The 23,421-nt window shown below is 37.3% G+C and overlaps 1 protein-coding gene across 7 annotated transcripts in view; it reads left to right on the forward strand.

Moving 5' to 3' along the window:
• Window positions 1-23,421, forward strand: part of CTPS2 (CTP synthase 2) — a 65,088-nt gene that overhangs the window by 653 nt on the left and 41,014 nt on the right. For 3 of the 7 annotated variants that reach the window (XR_003990309.2, XM_030477745.2, XM_030477746.2), the window contains exons 2-13: window positions 2,303-2,508; window positions 5,269-5,439; window positions 5,721-5,821; window positions 8,036-8,152; window positions 9,598-9,681; window positions 13,492-13,572; window positions 14,739-14,890; window positions 15,141-15,273; window positions 16,014-16,102; window positions 16,876-16,970; window positions 17,804-17,866; window positions 18,494-18,537. Coding sequence is in view for 6 of the 7 variants with exons in the window: in XM_030477745.2 (XP_030333605.1) it covers window positions 2,343-2,508; window positions 5,269-5,439; window positions 5,721-5,821; window positions 8,036-8,152; window positions 9,598-9,681; window positions 13,492-13,572; window positions 14,739-14,890; window positions 15,141-15,273; window positions 16,014-16,102; window positions 16,876-16,970; window positions 17,804-17,866; window positions 18,494-18,537 (1,296 nt within the window). In the remaining variant the exon portion in view is untranslated. Of the gene's footprint in view, window positions 1-4; window positions 237-2,302; window positions 2,509-5,268; window positions 5,440-5,720; window positions 5,822-8,035; window positions 8,153-8,534; window positions 8,769-9,597; window positions 9,682-13,491; window positions 13,573-14,738; window positions 14,891-15,140; window positions 15,274-16,013; window positions 16,103-16,863; window positions 16,971-17,803; window positions 17,867-18,493; window positions 18,538-23,421 lie in introns of those variants that run through there. The other 4 variants (XM_030477741.1, XM_030477740.1, XM_030477743.1 and 1 more) reach the window with 3 other exon arrangements.

Raw genomic sequence — 23,421 nt, forward strand, 5'->3', positions numbered from 1 at the left:
AATTCGTGTTCCTCTCCGCTTGTGCTGATTTCCAGTTCCCAGCAAAATGTCTTTTCCCAGTATTCGCTTTTTGCTTTCCCTCCCCTGTTTCGTTTTCCTTTTACAAGTAGCTTCCCGAACCACCTGGAGTTCTTTGTTTCTATTTCAAGTAAACTTTGTGTTTCCTTAAGCTGCTGGAAAGTCGCTGTTCTTGCTAAAATCACAGCGGGCTTTTCACTGTGGTTCCTGTAGGCAAGGTGATAGGGCTTCTGAGTTTTGAAGCGGCATGTGCTCGAGGCTTATACCTATTATCGAAATAATTTCTCCTCTTAAAATTCTAGGCTACTAAATTAAATTGAATACTAAAATAGCAGGGAAAAGTTAATTCCTGATGATCCTTTTCTCCTCAGTTAAATACGTTTGATGCCTCTGGTCTTCCTTTTGTCCATGTTGACAAGGAAACAATAGTTTAGTAATTCCTATTATCAAGAATGATGACATTGATGACAGGCATTGTTACATTCTTGAACTCTAAGAGGAGTCTCCTGAGGATCCTGGCCTTATTTATCTTCAGTATAGTAAGAGGAAGGCTTACAATGTGCATTCACTAACTGCTGCTTACTGCCGGCAGCTGAAAACCATACTGTGTTGATTTATACTGAGTGCTGTTAAGTCATGTGCTTTTGCATGTTGCTATGGATGAATTTGGTGCTTGACTAAGGAAAGGTTTTCTTGACTCTAGTATTTTTGCTCTGTGGTGAGCCATGCTGCCTCTATGCAAAAATTATTCCACTGATTAGCCCCCACAGCTGCCTGAATGTAATATGAATACAGCTATGAATGAGATACACACATCATCCTCTTTCAGATGGGGTGGAGAAACGGTGGCAAAATCTATGCTTGTCTGAAAGCCAGATGAAGGAGGAGACTAGCAGGGACGACATCAACAGGAGTCGGTGCGAACAGCAGATTATAGCAACAAGAAGGATGAAGAAGAATTTCTAATTAGGATAGTAATTATCAGAATTTTTAGGGGGTGGTTTCTTCATCTTAATAGTTCTGGATCCTTTACCATTCATACTCCTACACAGTGCAAGGTGGCATAGGTGTGTTAGCATCTATTAGATTATTCACCTCCCAGGCATATGATTTATCTAGTATGATATTTGAATATCTAATTTCATAGTAGGTCTCTTACAAATAACCAAATTTTCAAGAGAGGAAGTTTCTGTACCTGAATAGCTGTTATTGCTAATGCTAATACTATTGTGGTACTATTGTAGAGTGATGAGAAAAATGTTATATCCGATTGAGGCTTCAGCACCCATAATTGGCATTAACTGTCCTGTTTCTATCTTTAGGATATGGTGTTTGTTGGGTATTCATAGATCCATCTTGTGAAGAATAACTTATTTCATGGTCTAGACAGGAAAACAGAGATCCTGACAAGTTGGCCATGCTATAGGTCTCAGAGCTGGTCTATCCAGGCCTGCCATTCTGAATGCATGTTGAGTGTCATAGTATCAGGCTTTTCTCTAAATGTGAAACTTAAAATGGATACAATGTTGTTTTCTAGAACAGCATCAACTGTTCCTCTACATCACAGTCCACAGATTCTTTTTCTGATTTTTCTCTCACAGTAATTACTTGGAGGGGGAGAATCGGTAGGCATGTGAAGGAAGGACTCTGGAGTAATATAAATACAGACATTCTGGTTCAGTTTTTCTTTCTTGGTCTCATGTTCTATTGATCTGTAGGATACTGTAAGACTTCAGGTGAAACAGTTGATATGCTATGAGTTGGAGAAGTGAAAGCTGCTGGAAAATGGGGTGGATGGTATAACATGATTTTAATAAATTTTTGAAGCTACAGTCACTTTTTAAAGGTAAAGCTACTGGGTAGAGAATGTGAGTGTTCTGGCTAATGTAGCAATGGGCTAAATTCTCAAACCGTGAAATTATCAACTGCTTTAGAAAGAAAATTCAGGGTGAGATTTGTCTTGCCTGACATGTGGTTCTAAAAGCTGGCTTTTCCTGTTACAGGAGAGGGATATGGCAGATAAACTTTGTCTCTCTGGCACCTCCATGGAGCAGTGTATCAAAATGGTATCTGGTTTTCCATTGACTGTGGAGTGGATTTATGTTCTTAGCTTATGGATTGGTCTATAAGCTGGGAGAGATGAATCCTACTCCCATATTCCAAAATGGTAATTTTTATTGTCTGTTTCCAAAGGTCATTTCAACCTAGATTCATTGCATACTGAGACTGTGTTCTTTCCTGACATGAATTTGCATTCATCAGATGTACGTCTTTGTCATTTTAGATTTTCAGTTTGAGATCTGTGTGCTTGTGTGGATTTTCCCATGAAGTACATCCTGGTAACTGGTGGTGTCATCTCGGGCATTGGCAAAGGGATCATTGCAAGCAGCATTGGCACCATATTGAAATCATGTGGTCTACGTGTCACTGCAATCAAGATTGATCCTTACATAAACATAGATGCTGGAACCTTTTCACCATATGAACATGGTATGGAGGGCAGTACTGTTCCGTTTTGCATGAATATTTGTGTTCACAGTAAGGATTTTGTGGTGTTTGTGGTGTCTTTAAGAAAACAAACAATAGTTGTAGTTATTAGTCATTTTATTGTCTATTTTGCAATGCACATTTCTTCCTTGCTATGTGTTCTCAAGGACATCGTCTGCTCTAAGAGAAAAGATTGTCTGTTGAAGATACTTTTGTAAGTAGATGCTTCTTTTCTATAAAATCCCATTTTGTTGGGCAAATCCTAGCTGTAAGCCTTGTTCAGTTATTTTCAGTTCAACTTGATAAAAAAAATTAAAAAATTAGAATAGTGGTATAAAACTTATTTGAAACTGACGTCCTCAACAGTTACTCGTGAATGCTGTTATCTGGGTGTCAGGTGTCAGTGCCTTCTAGTGTAAATGTCTTCATGAGAGTTAGGTTAAGTTCTCATCTTAGTCCATAAGGATCTAGTCAAAACCATCAGTGAAGCTTAGAGACCCAACTAATGATACCATTAATTTGTTTGATTACTTCTCTAAGCTACCTTGATTGTATTGACTACATTGTTGATGAGCAGCAGGTCAGTCTGACATGCATATATAATGTTGATTGTTCCTTCAGCTATCTGGCTTGTTACTTAGACATTTATTAAAACCGATATTTTTCGAAGTTCCAAAGTACCTTCAGCCAATAGACATTTCTAATTCTTTTTATTTGTTAGATTTTGTCTGCCTACTTTTAGTCTAGACCAAAAGTTTTGGAACTGGAGATAAACGTATTTATCTCCTTAACTGAAAAAAGACCACTTTGCTTTTTAAATGGAGGAAGAGCACAGCACATCAGACCTCTCCCAAAAAGCAAAATTTAACTGGTCCAGTGGTCCTGCACTTTCAGAAGCATATCTGGTGCTACTTAGGCAGTTGCCTTTACCTTTCATGGCAAGACTTCTGTGATGTCTTGAGTTTATGAGGATGTACTCCTCCCCTAGATCAGATACAGGGGAGAGGGGACATTATGGCAAGTAATTCCCACATGATATTCCCCCCTGCTCTGTTCATGTAAGAGTTTCTTAACGTTTGTGAAGAAACACCGGCTTGCTGGGTAGTAAGTAGAAATTCACACATGCCAAAATGGCAAGCCTCTTTTGTTAACGTTTTAGCAGAAATATGGTTGAGTCAAAGGATTTTAATTTAGTGATTTCCAGTTAACTAAAGAGGTTTTTTAGTAGTATATTTTTTTAGTTCTTCCAAGGCCTGCTTATGAGAAATCTTGGTTCCACTCTGTGTCTGTTGGCTTAAGCGGTAACTTAGTACAGAGAATGTAGTCAGTGCCTCCCAGGATCAGGCATAAGTCTTCTACCCTGTTGAAAACATAGAATCATAGAATACTTAGGGTTGGAAAAGACCTTAAGATCATCTATTTCCAACCCCCCTGCCATGGGCAGGGACACCTTGCACTAAACCATGTTGCCCAAGGCTATGTCCGACCTGGCCTTGAACACTGCCAGGGATGGAGCATTCACAACTTCCTTGGGCAACCCATTCCAGTGCTTCACCACCCTTACTGTAAAGAACTTCTTCCTTATATCTAATCTAAACTTCCCCTGTTTAAGTTTGAAGCCATTACCCCTTGTCCTACCACTACAGTCCCTAATGAAGAGTCCCTCCCCAGCATCCTTATAGACCCCTTCAGATATTGGAAGGCTGCTATGAGGTCTCCACGCAGCCTTCTCTTCTCCAGGCTGAACAGCCCCAACCCTCTCAGCCTGTCTTCATACGGGAGGTGCTCCAGCCCCCTTGTCATCCTCGTGGCTTTTATTAAACTGTTCATTGAAGTGGAGTGTTGTGTCTTGGCAGGATATATATTTCTGTAGTCCACACTACACTTTCAGGAGAATTCTTTTTTTCTTGTGCACTGGTTCCATAATTTGTTTAACCATTGATTTATTGGGTCATGGCAAAATATTTTATGTTTTTTTCTGAAGAGCTTTCCAGCTTTACCTGAAGATTTAGCAACTTTAGTTCCTTTAGAAGTTGATTAGATTCAGAATTTAGAGGCTCTTTAGAGGTCTAAGAAAAATCTGAACCTGAAGGATATTTTTGTTAGATTTTTCAGGATCGGAACGCTTGGTATGGACATAGTGAACTAAATGTACAAGATGAAACAACTGGATAAGAAACAGCGATCATGCTTTAAGAAGCATATGTTTAGCATAACTTTACTCCTGGTCCAAGCCATAATCATAAAAATAGATCCAACCAACAAGAATTTACAGTGAAACACTTTGAACATGCATAATAATTCATGCTTATAAAAGCATGGGAGTTTTTGGCTCCCATAATAATTTGCATGGGTTTTTTTGGCTCCCATGTGTAAATTGCTGTTTTATTTGTTGCTGATTTATGATTTCTGGAGATTGTTTTGTTCCAATCAGGGGTTGTAGCATGCTGTTGAAATGCTGCTGAAATGTTTTTAAGTCACTTAAATATTTTGGCAATATAACTTAAACTTATTTGCAAACTTAAACTTAAACTTATATGTGACTGAGGGGTAGACTGTAAAAGTAAAGACTAACTATCCAAGTCACACAGAATGACAATGCAGATTGAGTTGCAGCATGTGTTTTATTGATACGTTGTTGTGATATGTCATTTTAAAAAACATTTCATAAATTTTAAGAAAAGTTTGTGGTATTCCTGCTGTGTGTTTAATAATTTCTCATTATTTTACTGCTTTTCTGTCATTTTCTCTTTCTTTTTTCAGGTGAAGTTTTTGTATTGAATGATGGTGGAGAAGTTGACTTAGATTTGGGAAATTATGAGAGATTTTTGGACATCAATCTCTATAAAGACAACAATATCACCACTGGAAAAATATATCAGCATGTCATTAATAAAGAAAGACATGGTGATTACCTGGGAAAAACTGTTCAAGGTGATATTTTTAATTCTGTGGGATACTTGTACATTCAGTCTTCACTGAAGTGATTAGCTAGAACAAGCTGTTCCTTGCTGCATCACCTTATTCCTTTCTCTTTCCCAAGAGTTTTGGGCATATTCCTGTAATGTTTGGCTTCTGGGCTGAAGGAAAAGAGGAATAGAAAAAGGAGCTAGTAGTTTCCTTTTGACTTTCTGCTCATTTTCCCCTTTTTGCATGCAAAACCTGGTATGTGGGTCTCAAGATGTGCTTGCTTGTTTTTTTTTTTTTTCTTGTAGTTGTTCCACACATCACCGATGCAGTTCAGGAATGGGTAATGAATCAGGCAAAAGTTCCAGTGGATGACGACAGAAAAGAACCACAAATTTGTGTGATTGAGGCAAGTATGGAACATTTTAGGATATGTCTTCACAATGAACACAAACAACTAGCTTGCTTTCTGCTTGCTACTTTTTGTAAAAAGGTCAGGCTGAAGTTTTATGGAGAGCAGCAGTGCAAAAGCACGTTATGTATTTTTTGGTTTGTTCTGAAAATGAAAGGTGTGGTCTTATACCTACAGCTTCTGTTTACTTGACTAAATCCCTTCTAGAACTGCTGAAACTAAGCTACTTAAGAGTTTTTTAATTTAAAAAGTTAAAGCAGCCAGTTACTGTAATGTGAAGTATCCATTCCAAGATACAGACATATGACTGAAGCTTTATACTGTTAGTAGTATTAAGAAAACTTGTGTAAACCTGAAATCTCCTATGGTCCTTAGGACAGCCTAAAACATCCTAGCTTTCCATATGACTTCAAATGCCCATCTTGTTGCTTGTGGTCATGTTTAACGGAATATATTTAAAAACTGTATAAGTCAACTTCCCACTTCCCTGGTGCTATTTTTAAGATCCTTGGAGGCAACTTTATTAATCATTTAACCTGCTGATGTTCTGCACAATGGAAACAATGAGTTCTACACATTCTTAGTAGGGCATTGAGACAACTGGTGGGAATGCAGTCAGCAATTGCTAGCAGAAAATATAGAAAAAGATTGTACCTGAGAATATGACAAAAGGATGAGGCATATATTTAATGCCAGAAGTGACCACCATAATCAAGTGCGATAAACTTTGTGACCCAGGCTACAGAATTGCTTAGTATTTCTTACACAGAAGAAGCTGCCTTCAGTATACTTATTGATATAGCTGTAGATCTTTTTCTATGATGTGCACAGTGAGTCAAACATTTCATTTAAAACCAATGTAAAAACAGTAAATAAAGAAGTTGCACAAGAATATTAATAAATGATGGGCTTGTCAGTCCTTTAACTTCAAGCTTATTTTTCTATTTCCTCTATGTAAGATTTTTTTTTATTGTTTTGTTTGTTTTTGTTTTTTTTTTTAATAGCTCCAGCCTGAAAAAAAAGGTTTTTTTCACGACTTTCAGGATAATTTAAATGTTTTCCCTTGGCAAAACCCTGAAGGAGTTAGACCAAATATGTGCATCATGTACAAATGTAGTTGTCTGAAGTTTTTCTGCCACTGGGTGAACACAAATCTGCTATTCTGTCAAAGGCCACTTGGTGGCACAGAAAAATCATTATGAAATATGACTGCTTCATAAAACATAGGTGCTAAACACTGCTTTATTCAGTGCTTAGTGTACTTCAGCTCTTTGCATCTTTGAAAGTCATCTAATTTCTGTCTTTATAAATAAGTTTTATCATGGACTTTATATTGGGTTTTGGTTTGGTAATATTGAAAGTCTTGTATAATGTCAAGTATTACTTCATGTTGTCCATATGGTATTTATTGATGTTGGAAAGTTATGATAATACTGCTAAATGCCTGTATTTTGTTGGTCACAACTGTTCATTAATCTGACAGACTGGAAGATAAAGGTTTTTTGTGTCTGTCGCCTGTACAGTTAGTTGCATGCCATCCAAAGCAGCACACGCGAGCACAATCATTGCAAAGCCTGTTAGGGCGGGGGGGGGGGCGGGATTGGGAAATAAAAATGGTAAAACCCAGCAACAGTCATTGGGTTTCTCCTTAATGTGTGTAAACTCTTTAAAAGCACATGTTCTGAGTAGTCATCAAGAAACCAAGACTTTAGTTGGAAGTAGTTGTGGTTCATACCCTCAGCATCTGCTTATTGTCAGCCCACACAGTTCATCTGGCCCACTGGACAGGTAGTCAGAACTGCAGGAGATTGCCAGGAGCCTGGGGTGCAATACAGGTGACTCCCGTAGAGGGAGATGTTGCTTTGCTTCTGCTTTATTTTAAAGCTTTTATCCTTCACATCAACATAACTATTGATTACTTGTTTACCGCTTCGAAAGCAGCGTCAAAGCATGTATTATTCAGTAGCACTACTCATCTTCCCAGTGTTTGATGTAAAGTGAATATAACAAAACTTGAAAATTTTTCTATGTTTTTCACAGGAAACAAATATGCAGAATAGGTGAAGGCTCTTTGCAGAGTGTGACTGCAAGTTTCAATTGTCTTTCTTTTTTTAAAGATAAATATTTCAGAAAACTTACTTGGTAGGGGTAGGCTTTTCGTTGGTTTGTTTTTGCTTTCTGACACTGACATATCTAAGCTTTCTTTTTCAGCTTGGTGGAACTATTGGAGATATTGAAGGAATGCCATTCATTGAAGCATTTAGACAGTTTCAGTTCAAAGCAAAAAGAGAGAACTTCTGTAATATCCATGTTAGTCTAGTACCACAGGTAAGTTATTAAAATGGATAAAATAGATTTTAGTGTGCATTGGGTTTTATATTTGTTTACTTCTCCCATTAACCCTTTCATGGTTGAGGGTTTTAGAGACACAAATATGAAACCCAGTCACACTGGAGTAAGTAAAGGCCTTGATATTTACTTTATTGCTGTGAGAATCAGTTTTAATGTTCTAAGTTACTGAAAACCCCTGTTATCAACACTGATTTATCTAGAAGGCTAAGTATAGTTGTTCTTTGCACTAGAAGGTGCTGGTACATGATGAACCCAGTAAGAAAGACCCTCAAACTCTCTAAGGTATCATTTAAAATTCTGTTTGTTAGAGCTAACACTGTAGGGAGAGAATGGTATAAATGACTTTGTGTCCCTTTAGGTGGTGGGAGCCCCAGGCTGTGTAGCATTGAATGGCGCTGACGAGCAGCATGTTGAGCAGACCACATCCTTAGAAGTGATTCTCCCCTTTTGGTCATTTGGACTAATAGATAATTTCATTACAAGGAAACAACTGTATCATTTTTATTGTCAAACAGAAAGGATGTTTGACAGAACAAACATCCTTTCTGGAGAACTTCTTGCTGCATTCCTAGATAAAGGGAAGGCCATGCAGGTGATGGAATTGCAGATCATGAGTGGGAGCTGCTTGCTGGCTCCTCTGTTACAAGAGCTGGCTGAGTTCGTACTGCAGCCAAGGGTTTTGTGCAGCGCAGTGGGCCTCTGTAGGGGAACTCTGGTGTGGATCACTAACTCCTTGATGTACAATGGTCTTCTGGTCAAGACCACTGCAACTTTTTGCGCAGGACTAAAAGTATTTTTCCATTCTAAACATTTAATTCTAAATTTTACTTCAAAAATATGTTTTCTTACTATTTTAAGAGGTAAGTATTCACTGGGGATATTTTGGTAAGCAAATATTGGTAATGATGATATGATTGTACCTAGTATGGATAAAAAGAGAATTATTAGCCACCACAGCTTTGGATTGGAGGATTGGTCAGCAATTGGTAGGATTGATTCTGTGTATTTGAGTATAGAATTACTTACTACCTCTGATAATTTCCAAGAACAGTTACTAAAGGCTGTGTGTTATGTTGGGCATTCTCTATTTATTAGCAAAAGCAAACTTTTGGAATATTCCTCTTCTACCACCTGAGTCACTTGCACTGAAACTATTTCTCTGGGGGAAAAAAAAACCCACCCCAAAACCAAAACCCCAACCAAAACCAAACAAAAAAACCCCAAAATAAACCTGACCTGAATTAGGGCCTTGCGGTTTCTTCACAGAATTTCTTATGTAACAGTGGTGCCATTTCTGTTTCTGGCATATTGTGGCTCTGTTGGATATGTTTACTTCATTCAAGTATTATTATTTGCAATGGCTTTTCTTTTTTCCCCTGTAACTGCTTTGCCATCTGAGCTTTTAAAATATGTCTTTCCAGCCTAACGCCACTGGTGAACAGAAGACAAAACCAACACAGAACAGTGTTCGAGCACTGAGGGGTCTAGGCTTGTCTCCAGATTTGGTGAGTCAATAAATACAGATTTTTATTTACAGGTCATCTAGAAGTGTCCTTGTGTAACCTGTCTTCAAAGTATAAGCCTTAGTCTCCCACAAAAGACAAGAACTTTAGAAGAAGTAGAAAATGCATGCTTCACTGCTTCACTAAGGCCACAGGAAATCAAATTACTCAAATTCACTTTAAGTTAACTTAATTCAGCTAACTCCTTGTGATATCTTGGGACTGTAGTTATGTTCTTCTAAAGTTCTTTGCAGAAAAATCATTCTGCACTGCTAAAAAGAATCTAAAGTCTCAGTTCACTTTGTGGGAAGACCTAGAATGCCTCTGGCCTCTAACATTCTCTTACAAATTTCTTTTTATGCATGATTAAGAAGAAGCAATACTACCTTTGAAGTACAGCCTTTAAAAAAATATTCCTGTTTGGAAATATAAACATATGGGTGAGTCTCCAAAGTAAGGTTCCTCAATTTCTTTCATAGAATCATAGAACAGTTTGGGTTGAGAGGGGCCTTTAAAGGTCATCTTGTCCAGTCCACTGCAATAAGCAGGGATATCTTCAACTAGATCAGGTTGCTCAGAATCCTGTCCAACCTTAACTTGAATGTTTCCAGGGATAGGGCATCTATAACCTCTCTGGGCAACCTGTTGCAGTGTTTCACCATGCCCACTGTAAAAAAGTTCTTTCTTATATCTAGTCTGAATCTGCCCCCTTTTAGTTTAAAACCGTTACCTCTTATCCTATCACAACAGGCCCTGCTAAAAAGTTGATCCTCATCTTTTTCATAAGCCCTCTAAGTACTGGAAGGTCACAATAAGGTCTCTGCAGAGCCTTCTGTTCTTCAGGCTGAACAAGCACAACTCTCTCAGCCTTTCCTCACAGGAGGGGTGCTCCAGCCCTCTGATGATTTTTGTGGCCTCCTCTGGACTCGCTCTAACAGCACCATATCATCTTTCCTGTGCTGAGGGCTCCAGAGCTAGACATATTATTCTGGCTGAGGTCTCACTAGAGTGGAGTAGAGGGGTAGAATCACTCCCTTGACCTGCTCCTCACGCTCCTTTTGGTGCAGCCCAACGTACGATTGGCTTTCTGGGCTGCAGGTGCACACTGCTGTATCATGTTGAGCTTCTCATCTGCCAGTACCCCCCAACTCCTCTTGGCAAGGCTGCTCTCAGTCCCTTCTTGCACCATATACTATAGTGAACCTAAAGCCAGCAAGTTTCACCTCATGCCAGTTGGCAAATGATCAAAAGCTCAACTCCTTCCGTTCTTTCTCCCCAGTGCTTTAGTTAATGAGTATGTGCTTATTCCCTGGATGCAGTTTTTGCCTCCCTGGTACTTTTTGTTGGGAGCAGAGAGGAGATATAAGTAGAATGCAGCTCCCTGTTGTGATACATGTCTGACACTGATGTTAATCTGCTTGTTCAAGTGTTGATAGCAGTGAAGCCAGGGCAGCACAGCTTTAAATGCCAGTAAAACCTCAGTTTGAACTTACATCTTCCTGAGCTGCAGCTGGTGCAGGTGAAGACACGCTCTATTTCTAGGTCTGCTTGAGAAACAGAAAAGGACAGTTTTACTCTTTTGTGTGAGGCTGTTTGTTACGTCAACGAATATTTTCGTTACTTGATTCTGGAAGTTGTTGAGCCCTTCCCATTCCCATAAAGTTCACTGGGAGAAAAAGCTTCCTAGCCCTTCTCAGAGATAAAAGAGGAGTGAGAATGGTCACTGGTTCTGTATAATATTTATATGTTCACGAAAGAAAAACTATTCTTAAAAAATAGTCACACAATTACATTTTGTGCTGTGCTTTCTGATTTGTTTGTTTTTTTTTTAATTCTTGCATTTCAGGTTTATCAAAAAAGCATGCTTATAACTACAATACTAATGGCTTTATAAATAGGATATGTGAAGGATGTCTTAGGTACCTTCAAATTGTTGTGACATGGCAACTGTAATCAGCTTGTAATCATTGCTGCTTTATATTCCAAGCTTCAGGCCCTAAATTTCAAAATCCCTCTTCAGGTGCTAATTGCATATGGAAAGTTGCCTGTGATTTTTCAAGTCTTTAAGATAATTGCCAGTGGCTGACTCCATCCCTACCCCGCAAATTATTTTTTAAAAGGCTGCTAAGTGTGTGTAATAAAAGGAGAACAGACCGATCTAGTCATTTTCTCGAAACTTCAGTTCTTGCCTGAGACTGCTGGTGACCACTAAAGCACTGAGAGATTAAACTCCGAGCACAGCTTTTTGACGCTGCTATAAAGTTGCTTGGGCACTGCTTCAAGAAAATCTTTAAATGGTTGGTGTCTTGGGCAGGGGCCCAAGGCCAAGACAGCACATGGGGAAGTTCTTAGAACAGCAGGCAGGAGGGCTTCCTTTATAAGCTGTGCTGCCAGGTTGCCTGATCTAAACTTGGTAGACCTGTTCTTAATACCTGCTGCCTCCCTGTATGGTCCCAGGCTTTCCTGAGGTGGCATGCTGGGCCAGCCTTAGCTGTGTATGTACAGGAGCCTTTCTGTTCTCTGTGGGGTATTCTAAGTGCTTAATGAAAACTGCTGTATCCGCAGATATAATGGACGCTGTAACAGTGTTTTGAAGACTGATTATACACTTGTCAGTGCTGCCCTATTCAACTGATTGTCACTCATCTCCTTTGTTTCTTTGAGATCTATCTCTGCCACTGTAACCGATTCTCTGTGGCTGCGTTGACTTTAAATTTGCCTCAGCAAGATGGATGATAGATTTCAAAGTGGATTTAATTACTTGCTCATATTATCAATTATATATTACTACTGTTTGAAGAATTACATCTTCAAACAATAACCAATGCTTAAGTTGTGCTTAATTGAATAGAATGTACAAATTGTTTCATAATTATTTTATGATTACGAAAATGTGCACTAATTTTCCCTTATACTTGACATTGGTTTTCTGTTTCCAGAATTTCTTGCAAGGGTAGGGGAAATTAATTAGACTTTGTCAGTATTTGCGTAGCTAAGCTGCATTCTGGCAAGGCGATCAAAGATCCACTACAAGTTTCTGAACAAAAAAGGGCTTAATGCACTAAGTAGTTGCATTGGCTAGAAAAATGGGGAAAATAATGAATGAATCAGGATCATCCTACTTTTTGTTACACTTTTAAGATTCAAAATAGCTTAATGTAGTAGACTGTGTAATCAATAAGCACACTGATAGAGCAGTTCTGCATTTGCCTGAAGTTACATAATGCAAAAAAACCACCTTCCAACAAACACCAAACCACATGTTTATTTATTGGTAAAAATTGCCAATCTTTTCTGAAATTTCTTAGCAGAATAGTAACACCAGGAAAAAACCCCACAAAATTATGAAATAGTTTTCTCATCTTCAGCCTCCTTCATGATATACAAATTAAAAACTACAAAAAGGTGCTGAAGTACTGAAATACTGGCAAACATGCATGTAAGCTTATTGCTCTAAATTTATCTGTTCTTTTGATTCATCATATTACTTGTGCTTGTAGAGCTGCTAGACTTTAGGTAGAGAGTGTTACAACAGTAACTACAAGAAGGAAGAACATGAGGAAGCAGTCCTACAGAAAATACCAAAGATTGATAAAAGTGGGTCAGTATGTGCAGGTGACTGATTTACTTCTGCCTTGCTAGCAGATGCTGGTGAGCTATGATACATTGTGGAACTCCAAAAGAGGAGATGAGAAAAAAAGGCACATAAGTTTGTACTGTGCTTCCAAAGGAGTTAATTTCTCCATGAACGGTATTGAGTACTCTATTGGTTTTCCTAGTAAATCTTTAAGTCTTTTCCTTCTGTTATGACAGATTGTCTGTAGAAGTGCAAAACCTATAGAAATGGCAGTGAAGGAAAAGATTTCCATGTTTTGCCATGTGGAACCTGAGCAGGTCAGTACTTTAATATTTTATTCATCATTAAATACGTGGGAAAGCATCCAAATATTTCTGTGCATTTCTGTTTTCAACTTCAGACTGATTCATTAATATGTAATTGTTTAGAATTTTTATCATGCTGTTATGTACTCTGAAACACTTTAAAAATATTGAGAGTTTATATTTTATATTCTATGTCAAATAGTCATTAACAATTTCAGTGGATGTTATATGAAAAGTTAATAAAAGGAATAGATTTTGAGCGCATGGCTAATTCCTATACGTAGTTGTGAAAACTGTGCACTTCTGAAGCTACAGTTAATTATTGTCCTTAAATCATCTCAGGTGGCTATAATAATGGATGAACAAAGTGTGGTTAAAGCTGGGAGTTTGCTTATGTCCGTAGATCATCACAGTTACATGAAATATCTTACTGTGATAATATTTAATAGGCTATTCATGCCCGCCCTTTAACATGCTTAGAACATCTCTGTGTAGTTCTGTATATTTTTATAATTAATGTGTGATTTTTGCCTTAATAGTTTGTGATTAATTGCTATTTGAATACTAATTTTGATAAATGCTCTGTAATATTTTTGCAAGTGAGAGCATTTTACTCTTCACTGTAATGGATAGGGATAACAGATGCCAGCAGTTATGCTTTGTTTCAAATATGTATCAGTGTTGACCTGTCTTTCTGCAGGTGTGTAAGAAAAAGCTTTTTATAGTAAGATTCCAGATGAGCATGTAGAAGGCAGTGGGCTATTACTTCCCCCACCACTCTTCCTTCCATCTTACTATCTGTAGATAGCACCCTTGAGCTAGCTTCTGGAAATCCTTCAGAAATGCCTTTGTGGTTCCTCTCCACCCAGAGATAGATAGATGGAAGTTCAATCAAACAAAATTCTATGTGCTTTTCTGTCAGTATCAGGCAGTGTGTAAGCATGTGCGTAGTCAGATTCCAACTGCAGTTAAGCGACTGGACTAAGTGTCCAATGTGTCCCTGAACTTCCCTAAAGACCTCCCTGGCAGGGATGGAGCTGTCTTCATGGCACTGTTTTGTTTCTAACGTTCTGTCTTTTAGGGTAGAAGCTCAGCATGTAGTATACAAAAATATAGACTGTTATGTTTCCTATGAAAAATTATTAGGTAAGTCTCTTATGTTGCCCTTATTTTGTTAGGTGATATTTGTCCATGACGTTTCTTCCACTTACCGAGTACCAATCCTGCTGGAGGAGCAAGGCATCATTAAGTATTTTAAACAGAGGTTAAATTTACCTATTGATGACCATCCAAGTGATCTTCTAATGAGATGGAAGAAAATGGCTGACAGGTATCCTAATTCCTGCTGCTTTTTCTAGAAGTGTTTTAATGCAAGTTAGGATTTTAGGTGCTGTGAAGTCACCAAACTTGACGGGGGACAGTAGCATGTTGCTGATCAACACCTGTGAATGGTCTGGGTTTAAAATTGTCTGTTTTGAGATTTTAGATGATGATTTGTGAAGTTAAAGAAAAAGCAAACATTGTTAAAATGTTTTCTTTGTGAAAATCAGTGTAATAACCAAAAAACTTGTTTTTGTCAGATACGAAAGGTTGCTGAAGGTGTGTTCCATAGCTCTCGTTGGCAAGTACACAAAACTAAGTGATTGCTATGCGTCTGTTTTCAAGGCTCTGGAGCACTCTGCGCTGGCAATTAATCACAAACTGGATTTAATGGTGAGGATATTTCTGGATTTTGCTTTCAGGGATACTTAGAATATACTCTACTAGTTCCCATCATGTGAGGCAGTTTTAATTAATGTGGAAATTAGAAAATGCATCATGCAGATAAATACAGACTGGCCAAGCATCTCATTTTTTCAAGAAGTGTTTACAGATTTAGTAATTTTATTTGAATCTAAACTTGCCTGAAAGGAGTAATGCAGTACTCAAAAGCGGATCTGATGAAAAAGCAGGCTTTACCTACAAATTTCTATTCACATCAGAGGAAGGTTTTGCTCATGAGACTGCTTATCGTGTTAGTGACATTAGCTTAAAGACGGGAGAAAACAGGTAAACTGAAAGCAGCTTTTTTTTTTTTTTTTTAAATACAGTGCCAGAAGCTGTTGCTCTTTATTTCAGTTAATATTCTGAGAGCTATCCCTTTTATTTTTAGCAGGATTCTGATATCAGAATTGGGCCATAAACTTAGTTGCTCCAAAATAGTAATTCCTCAAATACAGGACTATTTAGGGGTGTAGTTTGCCTCTTTTTAATAAGAACAGAAAGTTGAACTACATGGGGGGGAAAGCTTACCACCTTTCTTGCTGCTGGAATTATCATTTTCCATTGCTGAGTTTGTTCCAGAGATGGCAAGCCTGGAAATTCATTTGAAACTATTAGTTTGTCTTAATGCTATTAAGAAGTTGCTTTCAGTGGAAGAAAAACCTGTTCTATTGCTTGTTTTTCTTTATTAGTACATAGATTCAACAGAACTTGAACGTTCTACAGAAGCGGAGAACTCAGTGAAATATCACCAGGCATGGCACAAACTGTGCAAAGCAGAGTAAGTAGCATTGGGTATTCTGTATCCCAAATGCAAACAATGATATTTATTTCATGTGATGAAAAATGCTTCAGTAAATAAGTTCTCCGTGCATCCAAACTTCTGTTACTTACATAAAGTGGTAGATGTGCATGGTTGGTGACAAGCTTCAGACACAGCAAATTATGGTATCAACCTGTATCCTCAAACTCTGCTTTTAATGTCTTTAGAGAAGTTGCAGTTGTTTGTTTGTTTGTGGGTTTTTTTGTTGATTCTTTGTTTTTGATAGCTAAATTTTCTTTACAGTGCAGGTCAGTTGCCACAGATTTTTCTTTGTCAAAATGCATCATAGTGAAAGGTAGTTAGGTAAAATGTTAGTAAATGCTGGTAACGCTCTGCAAACATCTGTTAAGAGTCATTGCCAGGGTTTCAATTCGTGTTATTTGTTGTCAAAGTGCATTTCATTTCTTCAGCATTATTTAGTAGACATTAAGCTTTGGTGTTAAGATCCTAGACTAGTGGATATGTAGCGAGTTTATTTAAGGAATAGGTATTTAAGCAGTGGGAGTTTCACTGTAGAGCATGAGGCTCGTCAGATGAGAATTGGGGTGGGTAGATGAGACAAAACTCTAAATTAAGAGTTAAATTCTGTGTATTCTGAATGGTTATATAAAACATGTCTTTTGTGCCTCGTGCTTGTTTTGTTACAACTTCAAAAGTCTTCAATTTGTATGGACTTCCTTTGCTGGCTGGATTCTACATGTTGGTTGCTTTATATGTTGGTGTCATTTCAGTGGCATTCTGGTCCCAGGAGGGTTTGGAATTAGGGGAACAGAAGGCAAACTCCAGGCTATCTCCTGGGCGAGAACAAAGAAAAAACCCTTTCTTGGTAAGATCATTAAGAGTCAGAAATTGTTGTGTTTTGGAGGTGTATAGCAAGCTAATTGATTTGATTAAAAAGAAAACAACCCAACAAAACCCACACACACTGTGGAAGGATCCTGTCTTAGGCAGTATGTGTGCTGTTGTGAATATTTGTCTTGTAAATAATGCCCAGGGTCGTAGTCATGTACTACATTTGCTATATAAAGGAAGGAAGAAAAAAACTATCCCTACTTGAAAGGTTTTATTTGCTATATTCACATTTTTGTGGAGAGTCTTTGTGTCTTGTAATTAAATCAGCATCATTATAAATACTAATCAGTGTGCAGAAAACATAGGTGTCTTTGGACACATTTGCTGTATTAAATAATTTTTCTTGATTTGTGGTATGTTATGGTAAAGTCTAAAGATGCCATTTGGCCTATAAGCTAAGTGCTGTTTGTGTAAGTGCCTCTGAAGCTCTGGTTCCTACTCCACATTTCTTACGTTTTTTAAGTGACTACTTGGACTAGTTGCCAAAGCAAAATTTGAATCTGGATATACCCAGGCTTACAGCTTCTCTTTGTCTTTACATTAATTACTTGTAAAATAGATGGGAGGAAAAAAATATGTTTGAAAAGGCTTAAAGCACATAATTGTGTCACATTTATTTACAGTGTGCCAAGTTTAAAGAGTGAGTTTTGCATTGAGCAGTCATTTTTGTTTTAGCTTGTTGGTAAGTCTGTGTATTTACACTGGGTACCAAGGTTTCTAAGCAGTCAAGTTTAAGACAGATCAGCAAATCCTTTCAGTCCTGCTCTTTGTCCTGTTAAATTCTGGGGGTTTTGTTTCCTCTTCTAGGAGTTTGCCTGGGAATGCAATTAGCAGTTGTGGAGTTTGCAAGAAACTGTTTGAATTGGAAAGGTGAGCTCAGTATGCTAGTGTGAATGTGATTTGCTTAGAAGAGATTTTATTCTATATGTGAAATGCGTATCTATTTTTAGAACTACTGTATAGATCCTATCATCATTAGGTACTTAGCTCTTCAACATGATCATTTTCAACTCAGCACCCTGTGCTACCTTTCTATATAAGGGAGTAGGAACTCTTCTTAGGCGGATTGCTTGAAACCTGCTTCTTGATCTAGCAAGTGTAAAAGCATGTGTGCTTACAGTTCACCTCTCTAGTCTCTTTCTGGAGTGTGCAGGTGGTGAAGAGTAAAAGCGAGAAGTGGTTTTCTCACTTGCTTTCATTAGTTTGCGTAGTCAAACCATAGCCATTGCAGTAGCAGTATGAAGAGATTTAGCTCACCAGATAACTTTACCACTGACAGCTGGGAGGGAAAAATTACGGAAAGTAGGAAAGGCAGCGTGTATGACTGAGGTCATATGCTTCCTGTGATTGCTCAGAAGTGGTACAGTATGTGTTTAAACACATAAGGTTGTAGCTTAAATGCAGACAAGCTCTGAAATGCCACAGAACCGTTACGATGCATTTGTATTGCATGTAGAACAATGGAAATGTACTGTGTTTGTTTTGAACTTGTTTCAGATGCTAATTCTACAGAATTTGACCCAGACACAAAAAACCCTGTTGTAAGTACTGATTTTTTTTCTTTTCTGCATGTTTTGTGAACATGTATCTTTTGTTAAAAAAGGAGTTACCTCTGTGTAAGATCTATCTATATTGTTACATAGTAGCACATGAAAAGGTGTCTGTTGTCCCTATTCAATATTGTTTAAAAAGGTATTTTCTTTTAATGGTTCCTTGCCTTCACCTGCTTGCTCTGTGGTTTGTCTTAGCTTTATGTTTTGTAATTTTTCTAATAGTTTCCTTGCCTGTAGACTGGTGCTGGGAGTAGACAATAATGATTAGGTTGGCTTTACTAGAGAATAAAATATAAAGAGAAGCTGGAAAGCATAGCACAACGCTATTATCAAAGTAGAAATTTATATAAAAAGATAAGGATTATATGGAAAGATGTTGAAAAATTCTTGGTTTTCCTTTATATAAACAGTATAAATAACCACTACACTCCTCCTCCCTTAGGAATCTCACAGTCCTCCTTTTGAGAAAAATTTCAGTACTGTAGATATGACAGGGCTGAATCATATGCCAGTGGCAGAATTTTAGGGTTTTTCCAGGTATCTCCTAGCTCAGGAGAGTATGATATCACAGGGTCATAGTAGTAAAACTTAAAATGGTAAAAATGGTCAGTAAGACGGGGTTTTTAAGAAAATGAAAAAGAACAGAAATACAGGTGAGAAGTAAAGTAGCTTCTTAGTGTCAGATGTAAATATCTGTTCTCGTGATAACTTATAGAGACCTGCTGTTCCTGTGTCAATTTCTTTCAAAAGAGTTTTGTTGGGATTTGTAGGTGAAATATATATATATATTTTTTTTTTTGCTCACAGCTGCTTAGTCTGAAACATGCAAATAGGAGTTTTTAAAAGCATTTGACCTGTTTTTTCAAGGTGGTTTGTATGCATAGGAGAGAGAATCTAGTCTGAACTTTTGAAGGTAAATTAGAGACCTTGAGAGTTTCTCTGTGAAATCTGCTGCTAAAACTTGGTGGCATTTGGAGATGTCCTTGGGTGAACAAAAGTAAACTTTATGTTTGGTATCAAATTTGTGGGCTTGCCATTCTAAGAGGTTTCTTCCTTCACCCTTGAATATATGCAGGGACATGTTTTTTCAATGGAGAGGTCAATTTCATCATAACTAATGTTGTAAAGTGTGGAAGATGTTGCAGGCTTGCTGTAAGTTTTTTGGGAAGCAAAGAGGGGTAGTACAGAAGACTGATTGTGGGGCATCTTCGTTTCTAGGGCTTTTTAGAGCCAGTTTTATTCAACTTCTCATGACTCCATTTCAGATAGTCACCTCAGGTACGTTTTTGGGATGCAGCTAGATAATCGGGGGTTGAGTCTCCCTTTGGAACTGGTGGTTTCTCTACATTATTGTAAGGGTTGTTCACAGTAGCTAGCTCTGATGCAGAGCTCCACGCTTAGCTGAAGTTGGGAACGTGGATGCTTGTCTGCTGCAGCCCTACTGTCAGTTTCTTCTATTACAGAAATTGCAGTGTGTATTAGTACAATATATCTAGGACTATATTTTTATTCCATAAGTAATTAATGGAGTGATTTGCAATTTGTATTCAAGGGCAAGTAAGGTATATATGTTAAAGCGAACATTATGTGGACGTAAAATTAAGAAAATAATGGAGTGAATGGACGTGTTGTGGAAAATAGTGTTTACAATCGAAGCGGTATGCTTGCAGTATGTGTAATGGATATTCTTTTGTTCTGAGCTACATAAAGGTTCTGAAATTGGTTATTACCAGTCATATTTCAGCATCTTAATCTGATCTTTGACATCTTGGTTCTGGGCGAGAAATGGATGCAAATCATTCCAAACAGGAAGTTTGCGCTACCAATAATTGTAATGGCTAAATAATCTGTCTTAATCATGTAGTGCTAAAAGCAGTTTAGATATTCTATATAATAACAAATCGATAGAAACAATAAGAAGAGAAGCAGATTAGTGATGCTTCTGAACTACTAAAGTGATGTAGGTGTTTCATTATTTAAGAAAGTTAGTTGGAAACACCGTATCAGCACTGATAATATCTTGCAATGCCACTGTGGAGTTCAACTGAGGGCTAACTTAGGACCAAAGCTATGTGCTTTTCTTTTTGTTCCTGCTCTGTTGGAAACTGAAGTGGGAGAAGAAAGGCACTGGTAAACCACTAGTTCTATTCGCTTTTATTTTTAAGAAAAAGGAAAAATGGCAGAAGTTCAAACATGTAGTTTGGCAGGGGAACTCAGGGACAACCGTAAAATATGCAGCTACTTTTGCATCTCTTAATTTGCTAAGTGTTCAAATACTCAGAACTGTACTTACCAAAGCTGATAGTTTTTTCTAAAGTATGTATAAAATATCTTGGTCTACTTTGCTTCCCTAACGTCTGTGCCTGTGGAAATTTGAACCTTTTTCATTAGGAATAAAAAATTGGGATTGTAAAGTAACCATGTAACTCAGAATTAGGCTTCCAAAGAAAAAACAGATGGCTGAAATAATGAAAAACATTACTGGCAATTAAAATAACGCAAGTTATTGTACTACAGGGAGCATTGTCTGCATTACTAAAAAGTTTTGAGGCTCGTAGAAGGCTTTTATGTGGTGAGGCAATTATGATTTGTTTTGTTTTGAATAATAACAAACACACAACTGAATCTACGAATGTAGAGAGTTGCCTGCAATGCTGAGTATCTGTTTCATTGCAGCTGCTCATGTATTTCTACTGAGTATCATTACAACAGTGTTGCTCAACCTGGGTTCTGCAAAAGCACCCGTGAGCAACTTTATATAGGTGGGGAACCCTGTATAGCCCTGTATTGCTTGTTTTGGGGAATATTGATATCAATTATATTGGCATGTAAATGACTAAGTATTGTAGAGTTAAGATGTCAAACACCTTGGAAGAAATAGTAGTCTCTGCATACAAATATGGAAGCTAATGACTTAGTAGTGTAAACCAGCCAAAATTGCATCTTTAAAATACTGTACGGGAAAAAAAAATCTTGAAGCTGAATATTTGTGTGATGAAAACATAAAGGAAATGAGACCTAGAATTGGAAAATATTAATAAGCTGTGTTTGACAGATTAGAAGTAGATATTAGATTTTATTTGGGTTTAAACTAGAAATATGAACTCAGAAGGGGTGGGGGGGAGAAAGATCTCAGATATGACAGTTACCTGTATTGTCAGACCATACAATTTACACTACCAAAATACCACCTTAAGGTTTTGGCTTGAATTCCTCTTTAACACATTTGATTTCAGTAGGAAAAATGAGGGAGGTGCATGAGCACTCATCACAGTCCATCAAGTTCTTGATCTCATCTTGGTTGATTACTTGCAGGTCATGTTCCCATTATATATATTTTTAAGCTTTCTGCTTTACTTCCTAGCCTTCTGCAAAATAATGATAGGTAAATTGTTATTGTTTGTTGGAGGAAAATAGCTGTTCAGAAAAGTAATGTGTTTGCTTGAGAGAAACGCTTAGTATGAATTTTCTGTTGCAAATGATAATTTTAACTCCTTCAAAGGGAAACTGTGTAGTCTGTGAACTGCTAATGAACTGGATTCACTGAATGGCAAAGTAATTATTTGTTTTGTTCCATTTCCCTTGTCTTCCTCAACTATTAAGCTAAGATTTATTTTTTTTTGGATGAACCTTTTAAGTATGTTGTTTGTCAATTTTATTGCAACTGCATCTAACTGTTCTAGGAAAATAAAAAGATGACTCTAGAAATAATTCCAATCACTTTTTTTATTTTTCCTCAATTTAAAAACCCCCTAATTTTAATTGTGACAGTTATTCTTCATGACCTATGAGTCTTGTGTAGCATCATGAAACTTCAGAAATTGCACCGGGTAAAAAATGCATTTTCTATAAACTCAAGAAATTGTGCAGAAATAGATTTTGCCAGTAGATGACACTGTTGTAACATGTTTGTTCCTTTATGTCCACTTTTCCTATTCAGGATGTCAGTAACCTGTTTGAATTAAAAAATTTCTAAGGTTGCCTAAGAGATGAAAAGGAGTGTATGTCCCACTCATGCAAAAGCACGTTTAAATTCTCTGATTTTACTTATGTGCATAAAGTAGCTACCGTAGCTTAGTAAGCAAATGTGTGGGGGGTATATTTAGTTTTGAAATCAGAGGTTGTTGTTCATTTAGAATAATTTGTTTTTTCATAAATCAGAAAAAGGTAATAAATATTATTTACTTTTCTTGCAAGAAATGTAACACATTTTAAAAGCTGAAAGATTTGTGTAAAAGAACAGCGCAGGAGCCTGTTAGAACATTCATATCATGTTTAAATATCAGAATTTTTGAGGCTTCTGTTCATGCGTCACTGGTATGGAGTAACTTATTCCTCATTTCATCGAAGGGAAATTCGGGGATAGGAACCACTGTAGTATGGGATCTTCAATGTGCTTGATAGGCTTTGCAATTAAGTTGAGCCTTTAAGTCCTTAAGTAACTCTGAGATCTCACTGATTTATCAGGATAATGGATGATGTTGGTGTTAAAATTCAGTCCAAAATTCCAACCTCTCCAGTAGGATTAGTGCCTAATCCGCTGAATTATTTGTCTTCAAAAATTTCCATTATTCTTATTTATCTTCTTGCTCACGAATTTCCTCTTAAATAGTAGTAGCCATGAGATACGTGTGTGAAAATATGTCACAGGTAATTGTGCAATGAAAAGGTTAAAACTGCACCAAATAAAAGTAATGAATGTTTTAATTGCAACAGCAGTCACTCAGTTTCTCTGTGTGTGTGTGTGTGTTTATACTTATGTATTCTCATTTACAAGAGTCATAACACAAAAGGTACATAGTTATGTAAATATAATTTAAAATGAACATGTAATGTTACAGTCATCATACTTAACATTGTTATATTGTTATT

Source organism: Strigops habroptila, chromosome 2 (assembly GCF_004027225.2).
Source record: "Strigops habroptila isolate Jane chromosome 2, bStrHab1.2.pri, whole genome shotgun sequence".
NCBI lineage: Eukaryota > Metazoa > Chordata > Aves > Psittaciformes > Psittacidae > Strigops > Strigops habroptila.